A 20,740-nucleotide genomic window follows, 5' to 3' on the forward strand; every position below is an offset into this window, starting at 1 on the left:
CTTTCTTGTTTCAGTATATTTGTATGTCACATGCTAAGTTTACTTTTTTTAACAAAAACTGACTAATTGCATCTTCATGCTACCTATTTAGGAAAAAAATCTCAGTGGATCAAAATTTAGGCTTTCCAAGCAAGCAGCATATGTGTTTAGGACACATGACACTTTTAGCTCATTTCCTCTTATTTTTGTCTGACCATAGAAAATGCTAGTTTGAGTATACAATAATCCATCTCATTGAAATTTAAATGTTAATCACTGACTTTTATAAAAATCATAGGAATTTTAGCTTCATAAAAATCACAGAAACTTTAGAAGTCTTGCATGGTTGCATTAGGCAGAAGCTTTCATCAGACCAAAGATTGTTTGACCCACCATAGCCACTATGACATAAGCTGAGCCTGACATATGCTGAGCTATGAAACAGGCTGAGCCTGCAGCCACTCAACAATTTTATGGAAGAAGGAGGCAAGACAGGGTTCAGAAACATTTTCATGTTTGGTATGCCAGCCACACCGGCTTACAGCAATTGTTTTGGTAAGATATGCTATCCCTCCATGCCAGGCCCTTTCCAGAAATATGAATGCATAAGCATGGTAGAAAAAGACCCTTCTCAACAAGCCAGTACATTAGGCAGTAAATTAAACTTGTTTTCTGGGAGATAACTGCAATGTACATTATTCACCTCTTCAATGACCAAGAAGATCAATGGCTTCCTAGTCTCTATCAGCAATGGTGTGGCCAGCAGGACCAGGGCAGTGATTGTCCCCCTGTACTCCACACTGGTGAGGCGGCTCCTCAAATCTTGTGCTCATATTTGAGCTCCTCACTGCAAGGGCATTGCGGTGCTGGAGCCTGTCCAGAGAAGGGCCATGTAACTGTACAGGCCTGAGGCAGCAGGGTCTGGGATCCTGCACCCCTCCAAGCTGAGAGAGCTGTGGGTGTTTAGCCTGGAGCAGGCTCAGGGGAGACCTCTTTGAAGTCTACAGCTGCCTGAAGGGAGGGTGCAGCCAGGTGGGGTCGGCCTCTTTTCACATCATAAGGTGCCAGGACAAGAGGGCAGAGCCTCGAGCTGAGGTAGGGGAGGCTCAAGTGGTACACCAGGAGTAACTTCTTCACAGAAAGGGTGATTACAGCGGCAACGGCCTGCGCAGGGAGCTGGTGCAGTCACCTTGACAGAGGTTTAAGGAAACACGCAACACGTCGGCGCTGGGCCAGGCACGTCCTCCAGGCCCGCCCTCCAGGCCCGCCGGGCCGGCGCCACCGCCGCGCCCGGCCCTGTCCCGCCCCGCCCCGCCCCGCCCCGCCGGGCGCGAAGGGCGGGCCCGCGCTGCCGGAAGCCTCGCGCAAATCGGGCGCGCCGGGGGAGCAGCGCTGCTTCCGTCGCGCCACAATGGCGAGCTCTGGGCGGCGGGCGGCTCGGCGGTAGCAGGCGGTGAGTGCCCTTCTCTTGGCGGCTGGCGGCGGGCCGAGGCCTTTCCCGGCGGCGGGCGGTGTCCACCGGCGGCCTGTGCCCCTCGCTCGCCCCTTTTCCTCCCTCTCTCCCTCCCTACATCTCTGGGTCCCCTCGTGCCTGGCCCTGCCGCGGCCCTTCTGCTCGCGGGCTGTGTCCGGCCGAGGCGGCAGGTTTGGGTTATGCTGCGCCGCAGTCCCTCCACCGGCGTCGGGGTTCGACAGGAGGGGGCTGGGGACCCTCGTTAACCTGTGGGAGGCGGAGGAGGAGCGAGCCGGGAGCTGCAGCGTGGCGGCAAGGGAGCCCTGGCCCGCCTGCCGTAGTGGGTTCCCTGCGCCAGTATCCCAACACCTGCGCCCGGGTCCCGCCGGCAGCCTGGGCGGCGCTGCCCGGTGCTGCAGGCCCCGCTGGCAGCCGTGTCCTGCCCGTCTGCGACGCCGCTGGCCCCCAGGGCAGCCCCCTGCCCACACCAGGCTCGCATCTCCAGTCGTGGTCGGGAGCTGGAGGCGAACGGAAACTTTGACTTTTCTGTTTCCTTCCCGTGCAGGGACCTGTCGCCATCCAGCCTGGCGGCAGAGTGTGGGCGTTGCTGCTGGGGATGACTCTAAAACAGGCTGGGTTTAGGTCACTCAGGTTTGAAATTCAGGTTTGACAGCGTTTCTTGCCTGAAATGGGAAGCAAGTGCACTTCGTGCGTTTGAAACTTTTCTTTCCGCTCTTAGCTGGAACAGGTGCATTTCCAGAGATGGACATAACTGGGTAAAATACTGTTCTTTAGGACAGGAATCCTGTTCGTTTTGTTGCTTGTGTGGGACCAAAAAACTACCTTCATTTTAAGAGGGTCTTAAACACTAAAAGCCTCAGATCTGTAAAATGCAGACACGGAGATTCTTAAGAGTGCCTTTGTGGCATGTAGAACTTTAAAAAAATTAAAATGTGAAAAATCATGTACCCTACTCCCATATTAATGGCAACAGAAGGACATTTTGTGATATTTTGGTTCTTGCAAATGCTCTTTACAGTTTTATCTGCATCCTTGAGAATATATGTGTGTTTTGAGAAAGAGAAAATCTGGTTTTTTTGGTTGTATGTGTCTATATTTAAATCATAAAATGCTCAGTGTTGAGAAGACCACTGCCGCTTAACATGTTTTACATAGTCTCTTCCTGTAGTTCCCTTTTCACAGTCCACATGGTTTATTTGACAGCATTGGAGTTAGAGCTCTGGGGGAGTGTTTTGCATTAAGAAAATGGAGGTAACCAAATGTCCTGGTTTAGGGCAAATTTGTTAAAGAATCTGCAAAGGAGGGCCCCTCCAGAAAGCAAAACCCACACGGCCCCTCCCCACAACCGGTTTGGGAAAAAATTCCTTGGAGAGAAGTGGAAAGAACCTGTTTATTTCAGGCACAGCACCCCCCAGCACACAAAATGAACAATACCCGATGACACCGCTCTGAGAAAGATGACAAAATCAGAAAGTCTCTTTCGGGGGTGGTTGCTCCGTTCTCAGTCCCTCCGGCGCTGGGCCAGCTGCTGCAGCCACAAGGGGCAAACTCTCGGTGTTCCCAGGCCCCAGTCCGGAGCAGGTTCGAGATGGTCACAGAAACAGGAGAGGAGAAACAGTCCAGGAAGGAATGTGGACTGTTTAGCTAGAGCTAGCTAATAAGCAGAGGCCAAAGCAGAGCAGAAGCGAGAGCAGAAAAGGGAGCAAGCAAAGCAGCAAGCTGAAAGCAAGAAGCCAAAACAGCCCTATGTACTGCTCGTCTCTGTGTCCCTGATAAGAGAAACCCAAACAAAACTTCCACTCTTCAGAGCCGGTCTTAAAGGCACAGAACATATGAATGGGGATACCAGCATCATAACATCACCCCAGGACATCAAATAAAGGGGGATGGATGTGCAAGCAGTTCAGTGGTCTAGATGTTTTAGACAATGCTAAAATAATATGAAATAGGAGTGCTTAATGCTGAGTGATGGTCTGCCTAAAATGTGCAGGAGAGCACATTGTTTCTAAGTCACTGTATCGTACTTGCCTCATAGCTAGATTGCAACTTAACTTCTCATCTCTCTGTCCTCTCATCACGATTTTCATTCTTAACAAGGTGAACAGTGTCTACTGTAGGCAAAGAGGAATATTCTGATACGTAGAATGGCCTTGGGGACATCCTTCCCTCCTTTTTTGCCTCCTTCAGCCATTCTTCCAAAGCTTTCCTGTGTTAAGCTGAGGCTGATGTAGACTCTTAAAATTTTCTATCTGTCCTAAAGACCCTAGGTCTGGAAAAGTCATAGGCCATCTCTGCATTTTACAAGCCACCCAAAGGTGTTAAGACATATTGAGAGAAGAGACCTAGCTGAGTTTTGGAGTGCCTTTTCTTGCCTTGGTTTAATCCAGGGCTTAGATTGTTGAGATTTCCATAGCAGTTAATACACAGTGTTCATTCGTTGATTGATTTTAAAATACAGCTTTTAACTTTTTGATTTCTAGGTCGGAATCAATGAATTGAACAGCCATAACCATGGGAGATGCTGCAAAATCTTGCTTTGCCAAACAAAATAAGGAACAGGAAATTTTGCATCCAGAAGAATTAAAAGAAAGTCCCTTACAGATAGACTACCAAGTTATGGATGAATATGGAAGTGGCTGTAGCAATAAAATAGATACCAGCCTGCAAAAGAAAAAGGGAACTCCAGGTCATTATGGAAGCAGTCCCAGGCGAGGGCCACGAAGTGTTTTGAGTAGCCCAAATTCGCTTAAAAACACAGCTTACTGTCAAGGGTCAAAGTTAAATGATATCCAAAGAGACTACATAAAGAAGTGGGGATCTGATGATCACCATGGTACTTTTGACACCTGGAGAGAGTACCGTTCTGCTGCCTGGATTCCTGGGCATGGGAGGACAAGAAAGGACTCTTTTCACGAGGTTGAAGGTTCTGGACACAGAAATGTAAGACGACAACTTCAGGAAGATTTAATGAGCAAAGATGTGCCAGACGTGCAGAAAGGAAGTTCTGGTAATCACATGTTTCTTTGTTTTGCATAGCTATCCAGTAAAGTAGCTTACTACATATGTTACTGAAAAGTAAACTTTCAAGATTCACTATTAAAGCAAAAAAGTAGTTTTCTTCTGTCATGTATTGCAAACTATTGACTGCTCTGTACTTCTAGCACTTCAGACAAATTATTACAGCAAATAATATAGAACTTGTTTTATAGATTGTGTTGTCTTTATAGTTTGGCCTGTGAGTGATAGGAGTAAGTAGATTGCAGCATCTGTGTAATGTCCCTGTTTATTGTTTTTCCCATACAATCTGATGGATCTGTCAAGGCTGGTGAGAGATCTTTCAGTTAAGCTGATAGCAGGGTGAGATTTTTGGAGTTACCGATGAGGTCTTTAACAATGTGTTGAAGATTGAAAGCAATGCTGTGTCAGTATTGTGAGAACTCAGTACAGCAATAACATGAGTCTAGTTCTTCATATATATTTAACTTCCCTGTGAGCAGTTGGTACTAATACTCAGAGTACAAACCCAAAGCATTGAAATGTCAGGAACAACAGCCTAAGGGAGGGTGAAGTGATTGATACAATAGTATTTTCATTGAATGCAAGTAAAGCAGAAAAAGGAAGCTTAAAAGAATATAGAGAATATAACTTGTGTGTGATGCTGCTAGCATGGAATGCCAGTTGACAAGAAACCTGTCTTATTTTATTTAAGAGTGGGAGCCAAAGACAATAGTGATCAGACCCTCTGCTGAAAAGAAGAGCTCTGGTTGGTTGACACTAGGAAGTCCAGCAATTAAATGTCCTTTCCTGTGATACTAGCTGTCACTAAAAAGAAACTGCGAATAGGTGTGCCCAGTGTCTCACTGTTAGAAGTAAGCTTCACACAGCTCAACCTCACTTCTCTCATGAGAAGAGAGCAGGATGTTTTCACAAATTTTTTCTTCAGTTAAAGTTTTCTTTAGTTTCTTCTTTTACTGGATGTAATGGACTTTTTTCTGTGAAACTTCAGGAGCTCACTGAAATAGATTTTTGGAACCACTGGCAATTATGCTTGAAAACTTAAGAGAAGTGAGCTACTGATTACAGGAATGGGCATGTGTCTCTTGAAAGAGGAATTAAAATAATTGGTGTGCAGTTTAAACCTTGGGGGGTCAGTTTTGGAACAAATAATATACTGTAAGCATTTGAAAGGTAACAAAGGTAAGAAGTAGTAAGTATGCATTTTTTACTAGAGGTATACCAAGCCCTAATTTATTTATTTAAAATAGGCATCAGTCCCCTGTGGACATGGGAAAGGCAGTTGGTAGGTATTGCTTGCACTAGTACTGTACTACTTTGGATACTCTTATGTGACCGTTCTGTAAGTAAACTAGTGGAAAATTATCTGGATTAAATTAATGTAAGAGACTTGCAGAGCTAATTAGGTAACTATACCCAGAAACTACTAAAGATTTTGTCAGTTAAAGAAAGTAGTGAATGAACATCTAGTGAGTGAGGATTCTATTCCATTCAGTGTTATACTACTGCAATGATGAATGAAGACAGTAGCCCTATTAATTGTGTGCTCTGAAAACTGAATATGCTGTGGAGCTGGTAGGAATGGAATGCAGGAAAGCAGGAAGGTCAATTAAAATAACTTTGCACAGTTGGAGAAATGACCTACATATAGGATGAAATACAAAGGATATGTAAATGCCATTGTTTAAGGAGGAATATTAGCTGTGCAAATAAAGGGGGAAAAGTTACCATAAAGTAATATTTTTTTTTTGGACAAGGATCTGAAATGATAGTGAATCAGAAGATGATAATGAGTAGTCATTATCATGGGGTTGTGAGGCATGAAAAAAGGCTCACAGTCTGAAGTACCCCTTTTTCTGAGGAGTCCTCCATCTAGTTTTGGCACCCCACTTGTATGAATAAAATGGAAGCTGTGCAAAGAAAAGCAAGAAGGTTGTCAAGATATGTAGGAAACAGAAGCAGAAGCTATTCAAACTGTGAAGAATGCCCAATATTTCTCAAAATGAAGAGGGTAGGGAGGCATAGTAGCAATCGTCTGTGTAGGAAGGTGTAAAAAGCTGATGTAGTAAACTATATTGTTTCTTTCCAGTAGATGCGGCACAAAGCAATGGGCCTAAAATTGAGCAAGAAAGATTCAGATAAGGAATAAAGGTCAAGTTTCTAAAGGTAGAGCTAGGGAGGTTCTGGAGAGGTTGTCTGGACAGCTCATGGAAAAGATACTTGAAGGCCTTTAAGAACAGGTTAGCTGAGCATTGCTCAGATTTGACAGAGTTCGTTTCATCCTGCTGTAAAGCACAGGCATAGCATAGCTCACCTCTTGAGGTCGCTTCAGAAGTTGCGTGTCAAGTAGCAAAATTACTAAAAATGTTTCTTCTAGCATTTACTTGAAATATTTTGTGCAGTTGTCCTTTTCATTGCCTTCATGTCTTTTTTTATTGTAGCTCATAAGGAAGTTTACGAAATCTCTGAGACACTGGTCTTTAGTACTTTATTTAATCATTAGCCTGTAATTAGATTGTCACTGTTGTACCTACCAAATATTAGAAGTATTTATTTAGTTTGTAAATTTTTTTAAGTAGTTTGTTGGTTAGTGAAATAATTGATAAGTAGGTAGTTGTCACAGGCTTTTCTGTGAAAACATTGATATACCTCCAGGTTCTATCCACACTGATTAGTTACAAAATGTAGTGAAACAGATGTGGCACATCTTAGGAATTTAAGCAGAAATGTTGATGCAGAAATGTAGGATGTGGGGAAGGTTCAGAAGTTCAGACTTCTATTTCTGCTCCCTGGAGATTCCTTCTGCACCCTATTAGGCCTAAATTCTCTTTATTGCTGCTTAAACTTGTGCTGCTGCTGAAAGAAAGAAATTATATTGCCATCTTTGCCCTGTTACTGTTTACACCACTAATACATGCATGCTTCATAGTGAACTGAATCAAATAACTGGTCACAAATACACAACTCTGTTGCTACCCTTTTGCCAATCAGAGACAAAAATTGTGGTCATGAGAAAGAAATTTTTTAAGGTATTTGGAAGAGGAATTTATCTGTTTGGTTTTGTTTTTTTTTTTTAATTACTACAAATTAAACCCTCATGCTATGATAAAAGTTTGGGAAAAAGGGAACTTTAGAAATTCCAGGCATTGGGACGTCCTGTGTAGCTGTACAAGTGAAAGGCAAGGTGTGAAAATCTGATGTGTATATTTATTCCTGAGATGATTTTTACAGGTGTTGGCTTTGGGCCAATAGCAGCTTCTACTTCAAAAATTTGCTTAAAAGTAGAAGTGGTATTTAGCTTAATTTGTTCCAGACCTTTTGCTGTAAACACAACAAGCTTTTAAGCCTTATTATTATGATAATGATGACAGCTTTGCATCTTTCTTAAAGCAATGTGCACATACTTAGCAAGTCCATTCTTTAGTCTCTGAAGCCAGCAGTGGTGCTTACTTTTTTCCACTTGTTCATTTAATATTGTGAAGGTAGTACTGATCCATATACTGGTTTAGCTGAAAGGCAAATTACATTATCAGTGGTAATAATTCTTTGTTAATAAATTGTCATATATGAGCTAAACCACAACAGTGCCATACCAGAGTGCTGCTAGGTCTTACAAATCATTCAGATTGGACTACACTTTTTAATTCTGTCATACTTGTAGTCTAGCTTATTTGACTATCAAAGCCTAGCCAGGCATCCCAAAATCTTTGGACATATTCTATATTTTCTGTGTAATGACATACAGGTGTATCTATTGCATTTAGTTCTATTCGGGTTTTTTTGCCAGTTTTAGCAGATGTGTCTAAATAAGGGAAGTTTCTTCAGTGGAACAAATAAATTGATTTATTTGTCGTTTGGGACAAAGGTCCTATAGATTGTGATACTAATATACACTTATCATTATCCAACTTGTACAGGACAAATTGTGAAACCAAACGAGGTAGGTGAATTGTGCTTTATTTGACTCTCAAGTTAGGAATTAAAAAAAAAAATTAAATGCTGTGTGGCAGTTTGCAGTTATTTGACGTGTTTGCTCTCATAATTCTTTATAAGAAATGAAGAAGCTTAGAAAACCAAGAAGACTGAGAAGAACTAGAAAAGATGAGTATGATCATGATGAAGTGGAAGATCGAGTCATAGATGAATCTGTGCTGTCAGCAAAAGAACTTCTGGGACTGCAGCAAGCTGAAGAACGCTTGAAACGAGACTACATTTATAGACTGAAGAAGGTGCTGCTCTCTTTACTTGTACAGATAGACCTCTCCTATTTTTTTGTACTTTTGTGTATTCTAGATGGTACACTTTGAGCAATATCTGTGGTTGTAGCTAGAAAGTTTAGCTACAGAATTTAAGTAATGATATTGCTGTTAATGAATGGTAGAAAGAGGAGGGTTTTTCTTTTGGGTTTTTTTGCTAAAACATTGATAACAGTTCAAGCTCAAAAAAATGGCTGCTCCTTTAGTTCTTGAAATGACATCAGATCTTAATTAAATTGCTGGAGTAGTTGTTTCTTCAATTAATATATTCTTCCATGGGCATCGAGTATTTTCTCCTGTAAAAGATAAGATGTTGGGTGTGATTGACATATCGTTCTTCTGACATTATATTTGATGTGCAAACTTTTTGATGGCAAATAAGAAGTGAAGAAAGCTAAAGTGAATGAGTATAAGTTTCAGAGTTAATCCATTAAACTTAGCAAGAGTACTGAATGAAGAGAAAATAATACTTTTATATATATTTTAAGGGTGTTTTTTTACTGTCTTTATTTTAGCAACCTCGAAGCTACCCATCAGCAAAATATACCTGCAAGTTGTGTGATGTTCTGATTGAGTCAGTGGCTTTTGCTCATAAGCATATTAAAGAAAAAAGACACAAGAAAAGCTTAAAGGTGAGTTTAGCACAAGAAAAAAGTATAAACTGTAGTTTAATGAAACCTTCCTTGCACCATTAAAAATTGTGAAACTGCACTACTTTTAAAACCATTCCACATTCAGTTTTTACCTTGTTTCAATCTTTTTAAAATCTGTTGTATAGTGATATTAATGAAAACAATAAGCTTGGGACCTGGACTTTGCAATGAGCAGTAGGAATAAGCAAATACAGTTGGTATGGAAGAATTAGAAGTTATAACCTATATGTCAGAATTAATATTTCAGTTCAGAAATGCTGCAAAAATGAAGCATCTGTGGAATATTACAGATTTGTTTATATGTAAAGGAAATAGGTTTGTTTTGAGCATGAGCTTCAAAATAACTTCCAGCATAACATCAATTTTACCTTTTTTTTTTAACATCTTCTACTTTTTCTGCTTGAAGTGGACAAAAATATGTCTTATGCAGATTTTCTGTTTCTTCCTCTTTAGCTCCCGCCTTTTCACACTTTATAGGTGATGAAAGAATTGGTGATTTTTTTTTAAATGTGCCAAGTACATGTATATATATATCTGAACGTTACTGAAGCCTCCTGGAGTATCAGATTCTTTATTGCTTCCAATTATCTACATTACCTGGAAAATTGATGGTGGTAATATTACATGGGATGAGTTATTGGCATTCATTTTAGTATGTAAAGCAACTCATGAAACTCATTAAAACATTGGTCTTATCTTGAAAGGAAAAGCAAGAAGAAGAACTGCTGACTGCTCTTCCTCCTCCGACGCCTTCCCAGATACAAGCTATTGGTGTTGCTATTGAAAATGTTGTACAGGAGTTTGGCTTAAGTAATGAAGATCTAGAAGCAAGGCTTAACATTAAAACAATGATGGAAAACTTGCTGCGTCAAAAATTGCCAGGTATTATTTGCAATATGCCAACTTATTAAAAACAAAATAACAACAAAAACTGAACAGAAAGGAAATCAACCAAAAAAAAATCCCCAACAGCTTATGAAATGAAAACTGAATTAAAAACCTTGGCTCTGTAAATTCTAAAACAGCATGTTTAGTTACTAGTCAGTTGAACAACTTGATGTAGCAATATAAATCTGTTCCAGAATTAAATTACAATAGTCTTCATGGCCCAAACAGGCCTGTAGTAAAAAGTGAAAACAAAAAGGATGTGGGAAGGATTTGAACTTCATGATAAGCCTTTACCAACAACAGCACTGGAGGCAGGATTTAGTAGCAGTTCAGGGCTGCTGAAGACCTTTTTTCTTTTCCTGTGCTTACCAAAACCAGGCATAGGCTTAAGATCTATTAGCAGTGCTGTAAGTAGCTACAGACTTAGAGTTAGGTATAGTGTAAATGAAGTATAATTCTTTTTGTTGCAGAGTGTTCATTAAGATTGTATGGCTCCTCCTATAGCAGATTTGGCTTCAAAACTTCAGACTTAAACGTAGATACCCAGTTTCCTGCCAATGTAAGTAAGGCCATTTTATTAAGTATGTGTTAGTGGTTTTGAATGTGGTTTTTTGGTGTTTTGCATCTTCATGTAGACTATATTGTAAATATATTTTTATAGTGTGGTAGTAACACTTTTTATAAAAGCCCCTTGGGTAAGATAGAGGCAGTCTGGTCTTAAAATAACATTCTTCATAGAGCAGTAGTCATCAGGCAGTGTAATGCATCTTTGTGTTTTGTTGAAACTTCCTCTGAAAACACCTAAAACATCTGTACTCTAGCAGTCCTCTGAGACAGAGGATTATTTATATTCTCTAACAACTGGAAAAAATAACACTTCTGTGATCTTGTTTCAGTACTGATCCTGGTTTTGTATTGATATATTCACATATGCACATTTTGACTGCTAGGTCATATCTGAGCCATGAAACCTCATGGTTATTTGTATGTGGAGTAATTTAATGTTTTTATTTGTCATGTTAATTTTTTATGTGTCTTTGTGCTTGAACATTGAAAAGGAATTAAGGACATGATTCCATACTTAAACTTACTCCTTCTGTAGTTGATTTGGCAGTCACATTGTTAGAATTTAACATTTCCTTTAGGAACCCAAGAATGACCTAAGTTTATAAAGTGCATAGAATTCTAAAAAGCCATAATTCCAGTCTTTAACAATGATGTAAGTCCACTGTGTCAGAATTCAGTCATATTTAAGCACACTGAAACAATAATTCTGTTGATAGGGGTTTTCTTACCATAACCAAATCTTTGATAGAGGTAAAAATAACTTCAGGAACAACTTCCTTCAAAGCAAGCAGAGCTTCTGTTCCTTTTGATACAACTTAATAATAGTGAAGTACACGTAGAGGTGGTTTTAAATTTGAGCTGTAGAAAATCACTTTCTTGACAGGTGGTTGATACAAAACCAGCTTTATTCCTTTTATTGACAGATGACTCAACCAGATGTTCTCTTACTTGTGCAAGAAAGTCTCCAGAACAGTGGTAAGAAAAAATTGCTGCCTTCTCAATTTCATTAAACTATTCCTGTTTAGTATCGTTGAATTTCACCTCTGCTGAACAGGTATATCACATGCTATTCATTTTTTAGAAAGATATGAGACTGAATAATACTGCAGAAAAGAATACATTATGAAAACTACTTTTGGTTTGACATTCAGTATTACAAGGGCTGAAGTCCTCTTATTTTTGATTATGTGAAACATTTCTAGGGAGGCTTTCTTCTACATTATGAGTGAAGATGTCATTACACATGAGGTAGACTCTGCTGCCCACCTGCTCTATTAGCCATGCCTAGTACAGAAAGCAGCCAAAGTTCTTTAACATATGTAACAGAAACCCAGTAATGTACTTTCACATTGTGGTCTCTTTTCCTGTAATTACCTGCACGTGTCTGTCAGTGCACATGATGGCCTTGATGACATACAGGCACATGGTTTTTTTTCACATAGCTTTGCGCATTAATACAAGGAAGTAAAGTTTAAGATCCTTTAAGAAACTGCACTAACTCAAACCAATTCAAGCATATGCAGACAAGAAAAAAAATGAAAATATTGGGCAGGGGGGAAGAAAACTCTATTTTTTTTAAATGCAGATTGCAAAAAGTAGCTTCACTGTTTTCTTGCCTTGCTTTAGGCCCTCAGTTGGGGAACCACACCATATGATTCAAAATATGTCTCTTTACTGATCCAGATTTTCGCAGTGGCATCCCCACCATCATTGTATGTGCATTTTATTATCTGGACCATTAAGGTCTTTGACAATGGGGTTATTTTAAAATTTGATTAGAGGAAGAAGACCCAGATCTCATAAGAAATTAGGATCACCGTTGTATCACAAAAGCAACTAATATTTGCATTAACATGTTGTGCAGAGTCTTCTCTCTGAGCGAGAAGATACAAGAATAGAGTATTAAGTGTTTGACGTACCTCAGTTGCAAAAGCAAGATAATTTTCAGTGAAATTAGGTGTCCAATTGGCTAAGTAATACCATAAAAATATTGTCATTTCAGAATTTTTGAGTAAAGTATCTAAAATTGTTTGACAGTTTCCTCCCATCCTGGCCCAGTGAAACCATAGTTTATCAAAAAATAAGTCTACTTTGGATCAAATCAGCATTGCTAAGAGAAGGGACTAGGGGGGCTGACAGCTGAATGATATAAAGAATAAGGAAAAAAAGAGAAAAAGCATAGCAAAAGGATATCATGTAGGAAAGCTCATTCTATATTTACATAAAAGATTGTCAGATAACCAGGGGAAAAAGTTACTTTCCATATAGTAGTGATGTAATACTGGGTTTTTTTTCATTTTTCACACTAATATTGTTCCATAGTTGTTGTAGGTCTCTCTGCATGCCTCAATTACTGAAGCCAGCTCTTAACCAAAATATACCTCCTTAATTTTACCTACTGTATATATATGAATTTTGAAAAGTATTTTCCTAACAGTCTTTCACGTATAGACCATATTCTTCTTATCCCATGTACTTTATTTTTCTCAATATTAGTCATTATATTAGAAGCTGAAATTCTGCCTGTACTCCTCTAGTTGCATCCAGTTCAACGTATTTTTTATCACATCATGCTTAATGTGGCTTCTTCTTTTTCTTTTTCCCATTTAGAATCTTTTACGGAAGTTGATGCAGATTTCCATGCTAGAGTACCGGTGGTGGTGTGCAGAGAAAAGCAAAGGTCTCAGTTGTCACTTTGTGTGTTCTAATAGTATATAGCAATGTAAATTATCTTACCACCTGATAAATGACGTTTCTGTACTAAATTATTACAGTTCCATGGATCTTGAAACACAAACTAACACTCATGGGCAAGTCATTCGTAGCCTAGAATAAGAGGGTAAGGGTTGTTCTGTCCTCAGCTGTGTATTTCCCAAGCCCTTCAACCATTATGGCTTCCAGCATGTACCCTTACCCTTCCATTTGGGATTATTGCTTAAGCAGAAACTTTCCTTTCTTATAGGCAGAGTAGATACCATATTAAATTATAGATTTCTGTAAGGATAGGAACAGTTTGCTTAGCTTCGCTTGTATTTTGAGAAAAGTGAAAAATATTTTATTTTGCCCATTTGATGAATGTCAATTAAGATTCATGAAACATTCTATAAACAGCTACTAATAAAAATATTACCAGTTATTTGGTGCTACCTTGATTTTTCAGTGTTTAAAAATATTTTATGTTGTGTGAAAACAGCATAGAAACTGTTTGATGGTGGGAGTGGTGTGGGAAGACATTTTTGTTTCATGAAGGAAATGAATACTGTAACTTTTTCAATTCTGTAAATTAATATTAGAAAAATACTTAAATTTGAATTGTATCTTAAAACAATTGTACAGTAAATTATAATAATATATTCTCAACCTAATTATAAATCTAATTAGTATTGCATGCTGCTTTTCATGCAGAGATGCTGTCTTTGAGAGGCTGTCAAGTCTTTCCCTACAGCCTTCTGCTACACTGTTCTGTGAGGTGTTTTCTGACCTATGGGTGTTACAAAACCTTAAAGATCTTTCATTTCTTTTTGGATTTTAGTGGCCTTATTTGTAAAGTGAGTGCAGGGAATGAGAATGCTTGTCTGACAACAAACCATTTGGCTACACTTGGAAAGCTGGAACCTACTATCGTATCTTTAGTGATTGCCTTCAGGTACTGGGCAAAGGTGAGAGTCATTTGTATTCCCTTATCTGTGAATAAATATTGAATTAACTTTGATATTGTGCCTGTAGTTATGGTTTAGAAAATGATTGTTGAAACAGCCCTTGGAAGACAGTTGAAATAAGGGCATAAGTTGTTATAAATCAATAAGAGTATAATTTATAAAATGTACATTTTTGTGTGATAATGTTCCACTAAATTTCAAAAATGGAATTTTAAGCTTCATTCAGTGGAATGCAGACTGTAAGTATCCTGCTCCGTTACCAAACTAGTCAGAGGAATGTATATGAGATGGAATTGCTAGTTTCTCATAAACTTAATCCATCATGAAAAAACTGTTTGTCTCTATTGTAGATGAAAACAACCTTGGGAATTAACATAACTTTTGAAATTAATGTGTCTGCAATTAAAATATCAAAAATTGAAATGCTGTGTATCTATGCAGAAGGAGCTGTCATTTTTTGCAAATGTGGTCTATGTTGTCTGTTTTGCCAGTCTGTGTCATATGGCTCTTACACTGAAAATGTTATGGTAGCATGGTGTACCGGAACTGCAGTAAATATGCAGGCCTTGAGAAAAAATTGCATCTGGTAAGAGTTCAAAGATATCTGAGTTTCTGTAGTATTCAATGTGACTTCTGAACAGTAATTAAAACAATATTTTTCATAGTATCACTTGAAGCTTTAATGTCTGTACAATTTGTTTTTACAGTTATGCTGTATTGATCGTCCTGAAGAGGGAGGCTTGTCACCTTATGTGTTCGCTTTAATGGTTATTTTCTTTCTACAACAGAGGAAAGAGCCCTTTCTGCCAGTCTATTTGGGATCATGGGTATGTGTATTAATACACTGAATAGTATAAATGAGAGGATCAGTTGCCTGTGGTGGTATATTATCTGTCAGTTCTATGCTCCTCTGAGCAAGCGATAAGCAAGCCATTTCTGCAGGTGTTAAGAATGTGAATTCATGTGTGAATTCATCATCTTTCAATGACTACACTTAACTTTATTATGCCTGACTGTAAGTTTGCATTTCACAATCCTAATCACTGGATTAAGTGCTCTGTTGCCCCTTCTGTGAATAAGGGGAGGTGGGCATTGAATATTGAATTTTACAACAATTTACTTCCTCATTTTTTTCAGCCTTTCCTCCAGACTGTTGAGAACTCAATCCACATAGCTACATCCCAAAACAACATCTTGGAATTTGCCATCTAATTCTCCAAAAATTAGACCATGGCTGGGGAACACACTGGTGCACTGATACCATCAGAAGGGATCACATTAGGAGTTTACAGCATGTATTTCTTTGGTTTAGAAACCAAAATGCATCTTGATGTCAGGAGTTGTATTATGGATGCCAATAATGAATCCAATTCTGGATTCTCGATTGACATCCGTAATACGACTCCAGTAATTCAATTCTAATAATTGAATTCCAATTCAATTATATACATTGCACCCATTTTTATACTTACAGTCTCTTGTTATGTTAAGCACACATGTTCCATTTCCTGTAACTAATTACAAGAACCTTTCAGTTGGCAATTATATCTACTACATTCCTGACTCATTCAAAAGCACGTGCACTTTCTGAACTGGATGAGAAAAATGTCCTGTTGTATATGGCCATATAATTGTAAGATACATATTTATGTTTGTCTAATGTGCAAAGAAATGGTTACATGACACAGAATTACAGAATTTTCTGGCCAATCAGTTCCAATGTTTGGTCACATGTACACAAGTACATGGACACAAGTTCTTCCTCATACTCAAGTGGAACATCTTGCGTCAGTTTCTGCCCTTGCCCCTTGTCCTCCTGCTCAGCACCACCTGGATCCATCCTCTTGACACCCTTCCTTCCTTCAGACATTGATGAGGTTCTCTCTCAGTTACCTCTTCTCAAGGCTGAACAAGCCCAGTTTCCTCAGCCTTTCCTAAGTGAGGGGCTCCAGTAGTTTAATTATCTTTGTAGCCCTTTGCTGGACCCACTTCAAGAGCTCCATGTCTCTCTTGTCCTGAGGAGCCCAGAACTGGACACAGCTCGAGATGTTCCTCACCAGGGCTGAGTAGAGGGGCAGGATCACCTCCCTCACCCTGCTGGCACTGCTCTTCCCAATGCACCCCAGGATACCATTGCCCTTCCTGGCCACCAGGACACACTGCTGGCTCATGGACAGCTTGCTGTCCACCAGGAACCCCAGGCCCTTCTCCTCAGAGCTGCTTCCCAGCAGATCAGCTCTCCCAGCCTGTGCTGGTGCCTGGGGTTATTCCTCCCAAGGTGCAGGACCCTGCTTTTGCTTTGGTTGGATTTCAGACAGTTCTTTGCCCATCTCTCCATCCTGTCAAGGCTGCACCCTGGGGTACTGGCCGCTGCTCCCAGTTTTGTGTCATCATGACCTGCAGAGGAGGCCTCTGTCTCTTTGTCTCAGTCACTGCTGAACAAATTAAACAACACTGAGCCCAGTGTTGATGTGTGTAGGACGCCCCTAATGACAAGTCCATGTTTAGACCCCATGCCATTGATTACAACCGTCTGGGATCTGCCATTCATCCAGTTTTCAGTCTGCCTCACTGTCTGTATTTCCTGAGTTGTGGACACCAGCACACGCTTCCAAGAACACTGAGCTCTTGAGAGTTTTTTTGTAGAGAAGTATTAGGACAAGAGAGCAAAAGGTTTGGGCATATTCTAGATGTGGAGCAGCTGTTTTTAAACTTCAGTCTACTGCAGTGTCGGGACTAAAATTTAAAGTTCAGGTGATGTTTAGCTCTATGTTTCTTTTTTTGTTTCCTCTAGATTGGAGGATTCTCATTAAACAAATTAACTAATTTTCATCTGAGAGAAGTCAAGAATGATGCTGTGGTTTGGGAGCATAACCCCACTGATGAATCTGATTTGCCACAAGAAACTTCCCCTAGAAGGGGCAAGGTTTGAACTTTTAAATTTGTTTCTGTAGTAGTGTAGCAGACACTGCTGTTCTCGGAAAAGAACAACCCTCTATTTCAGTTTTGTGCTTATGTTTCAAAACCATGAGCTGAACTAAGAGATTGAGAACCTGTTTGCGTCAAGGTCTGTTGTGCTGAGCTCTTGGTGCTAAGGAGCTGGCAGGAAAATAGATATAATTTCAAACTCTTTGATAAGACCTTAAATTTTAATCTATTCGGGAGAATCTCGTTTACAGAGTTGGAGCAGTTTTATCTTGGAATTAGATTAAGCATATGAAAAATATTTTGTCTTTGCTTTGAATTGTTCTTACAAATTATTCCTCACTATAATAACTTTGTAAGAAACAGTATCATGATGTAATTGCATGTTGTGAGAGTTAAAAATTCAGCCTAGACTTGGCTGAAAAATAGGCTGTATAATCCATTCTGTCCTGTGACATGAGATATGCTTCTTTCTTTGAAATCTATGAATTTTGGCATAAACACTTAAAGATGCAATTTTTATTAATCACTGATGCTACTCTTTACCATTGCTGCACTCTTCCATTTTGAAGCTTTATACTGTGTCTTCCAATTTTTTAATTGCAGTTTTTATTGCAATTGCAGGAGTCAAGAACCAATGATAAATTCTGCCACAGTAGATTGCAGATGACATAAAGGAAGCGTAGCAGTAAAACAGTGTGTACTAAATATTATTTAAAGTTTTCTTCTGTAATTGACAGGTTCCCTTAGTGTTTGATGTAGGTCAGCAGTGTTCAGCACCTGTTGGTCAGCTGTGGCTTGAACTGCTTCGTTTCTATGCTTTGGAGTTCAATATGGCTGATTTGGTTATTAGCATTCGACTCAAGGAACCAGTGTCTCGTGAATTAAAGGACTGGCCTAAAAAGCGCATTGCTGTGGAAGGTATGTAAATATCTCTCAACAAACTTCAAAGAACTGTAACTTTAATTTTTATAAGGTGCTGACTTGGCTGTTAATGTTGAGTGTTACAACTTAGAAATTTTTAATATTGGACTGGTTAGAATATTTTTTTTAAACATCTATTTGATATTTCTATTGAGTATTATTTTAAACATTATCAGAAATAATTAAGTGAACTAAAAGATTGTTTTCAGCACAATTTGTAGATCTTGTGTCTCTACACAATGTTTAAGAGTTACTAGCAGTTCAGACTGTGTAAGGATGTAAGTGTATTCTTCGTTTAAGAAATTAACTCTTTCACTGCTGGCTCACTTCTTCTTTTTATTAGACCCATATTCAGTCAAAAGGAATGTGGCAAGAACTTTGAACAGCCAACTAGTGTATGCATATGTTCTTCACTGTCTGAGAGCAACTTACAAGTATTTTGCCTTGCCTCACAAAAAAAGTGCAAAATGGAGCAAAATACCCTTTTCAAATGCAGATGAAGAGAAATCTCAAATGCTGGACTATGGAAAAGATGCTATAAAGCATGAAGATTCTGACTTGCAAAACTTGGTTGGTAGAACAAACACAGCCATAATAGAAGATAGCACAACAGAGGATACACCTATTCCCAGGGAACATAAAATTGGTCCTTCAAAACTGTGTGATGGCTCAGAAAGTTTCACAGAAGAAGAATTGGCCGATGATATAAGTCATCTGGGAATTACCAATGAAGACTCAGACTGCATAATTGAGGAAGTTGTTTCTGGAGATAATGAGGATTTCAAACCTAGTTGTGAAGAGACAGAGAGTGAAAATGAAGATGAAGAAGAGGAGGAAGAGGAAGAACATGAACAACAAAAAAGACAATGGCGCACTATTTTGGCTGCTGAGCAGAGAATTGATGAAGACAGTGACAGTGGAGAACTCCCTGTTATGTTGAATGAGCATGAAGTAGATACATGTAGGGTTTCAGACTTAGAAGGTTTTCAACACACTGCACTTACAGAGAGTGATGAATTTGGCTTGGAGTGCAGTGGTATAACAGATGATAAGATCGACATTGATGAGTATAGTAGCACTGAAGGTACTGATGAGTTGGATGAATCCCCACAAAAATTCCTACATTCAGCACAGAGTCAAATATCCCAATTGATTAACTCAGATGATGAAGAGGAAGAAGAGGAAGCACAAACTCTTCTAAACCAGAGAGAATGCAGTGCTACCATTAGAGCTGGAGCTGAACTAGATAACACATACACTGGATCTGGAGATGATGATGCAGTGTCAGAAGATGATTTTTCCATCCCCAGTAAATATGAAAAAAAACAATTCAAAGAAAGTGTAGGTGGACCTCTGAGGAACAATTTGAGTCAAGAATATCATACTGAGAAGGGAAGCCATTCTGAAGAGACCACAGCAGTAGAGCAGTGCTTAGAATCTGAACTTTTTTATGAATTCAGTAAACAAGCATTTACAAAGGGCAAGGTAAGCAAGCTGTATCAGAGCATAAACATATCACTTTTGTTCAGTTAGAAGTTATATGAAAGTGTTGCTCCAATTTATTAAAGTACCATAGTTTTTAAAACTAATCTTGCTTCTTGTTCATGCAGTCTCCTACAGTAGTATGTAGCTTGTGCAAACGGGAAGGTCATTTAAAGAATGATTGTCCGGAAGACTTCAAGAAAATTGAGCTTGACCCACTGCCACCACTGCCACCCAAGTTTTCAGTTATTCTAGATCAAGTTTGTGTCCAGTGTTACCGTAAGTTTTTTCCTTTGAATATTGTGCCATAGAAAAAGAATCTGAAAAAAAAAAACTTAATGCCCACAGACTAGTAGTGTTATAAGGTGACAGTTTATTTCCTACATTGCCTCCAACTCTTAGATACAATTCTACAATTTGGCATAATGGTAATGGCTCTTAAAGAGCTGCTGAGTAGTTTTTATCTAGAGAACTAGAAAGTGTTTAGATTTTTCTTCCAACTGGTTGGTAGATTACTCATACAGGAAAATACATTTTCTGAGAATCTAATTTTGGGTGGAGTTTTTGACTGATGCTTTTGTATTTGTCTGATTTGAATTATGTTGACTGTTCCTTAACTTGTAGTTTTCATAAAAAAACACTTCAGTATTCTAGAAAAAATTGTGAAAAAATACAGTTTTGTAACATTTCTCCACTTTTGTTCTTTTCAGAGTGACCCAACTTTCTTCCTTTCTCTCTCGCCATTTCTGACCAGACAAAATGCATTATTTGTCTAATTAATGTTTTTCTTTGAGCAGGTATTTCTCTTCTACTTCATCCTTGCTTTCTTTCCTTCACATGTGAATTTTCTCTTTCTCTTTCCCTTCCCCTGCCCCACTGTAAACCCCTCTCTATTTTCACTTGAATCTTTGCTCTTCG

The 20,740-nt window shown here is 39.1% G+C and overlaps 1 protein-coding gene across 3 annotated transcripts in view; it reads left to right on the forward strand.

Moving 5' to 3' along the window:
* The first annotated feature begins 1,353 nt into the window (after positions 1–1,353).
* The window catches only part of TUT7 (terminal uridylyl transferase 7), a 33,747-nt gene continuing 14,360 nt past the window's right edge, over positions 1,354–20,740 (forward strand). For 2 of the 3 annotated variants that reach the window (XM_054283914.1, XM_054283932.1), the window contains exons 1-14: positions 1,354–1,432; positions 3,934–4,460; positions 8,522–8,697; positions 9,240–9,356; positions 10,082–10,259; positions 10,736–10,824; positions 11,756–11,807; positions 13,443–13,512; positions 14,365–14,491; positions 15,199–15,318; positions 17,286–17,417; positions 18,157–18,337; positions 18,684–19,825; positions 19,951–20,101. In XM_054283914.1, coding sequence (XP_054139889.1) covers positions 3,965–4,460; positions 8,522–8,697; positions 9,240–9,356; positions 10,082–10,259; positions 10,736–10,824; positions 11,756–11,807; positions 13,443–13,512; positions 14,365–14,491; positions 15,199–15,318; positions 17,286–17,417; positions 18,157–18,337; positions 18,684–19,825; positions 19,951–20,101 — 3,031 coding nt within the window. In that variant the 5' untranslated portion in view covers positions 1,354–1,432; positions 3,934–3,964. Of the gene's footprint in view, positions 1,433–2,121; positions 2,209–3,933; positions 4,461–8,521; positions 8,698–9,239; positions 9,357–10,081; positions 10,260–10,735; positions 10,825–11,755; positions 11,808–13,442; positions 13,513–14,364; positions 14,492–15,198; positions 15,319–17,285; positions 17,418–18,156; positions 18,338–18,683; positions 19,826–19,950; positions 20,102–20,740 lie in introns of those variants that run through there. The other variant, XM_054283923.1, reaches the window with a different exon arrangement.

Source organism: Melozone crissalis, unplaced genomic scaffold (genome assembly GCF_028551555.1).
Source record: "Melozone crissalis strain CALT ecotype California unplaced genomic scaffold, PUWL_Pcris_2 ptg000005l_1, whole genome shotgun sequence".
Classification (NCBI taxonomy): Eukaryota; Metazoa; Chordata; class Aves; order Passeriformes; family Passerellidae; genus Melozone; species Melozone crissalis.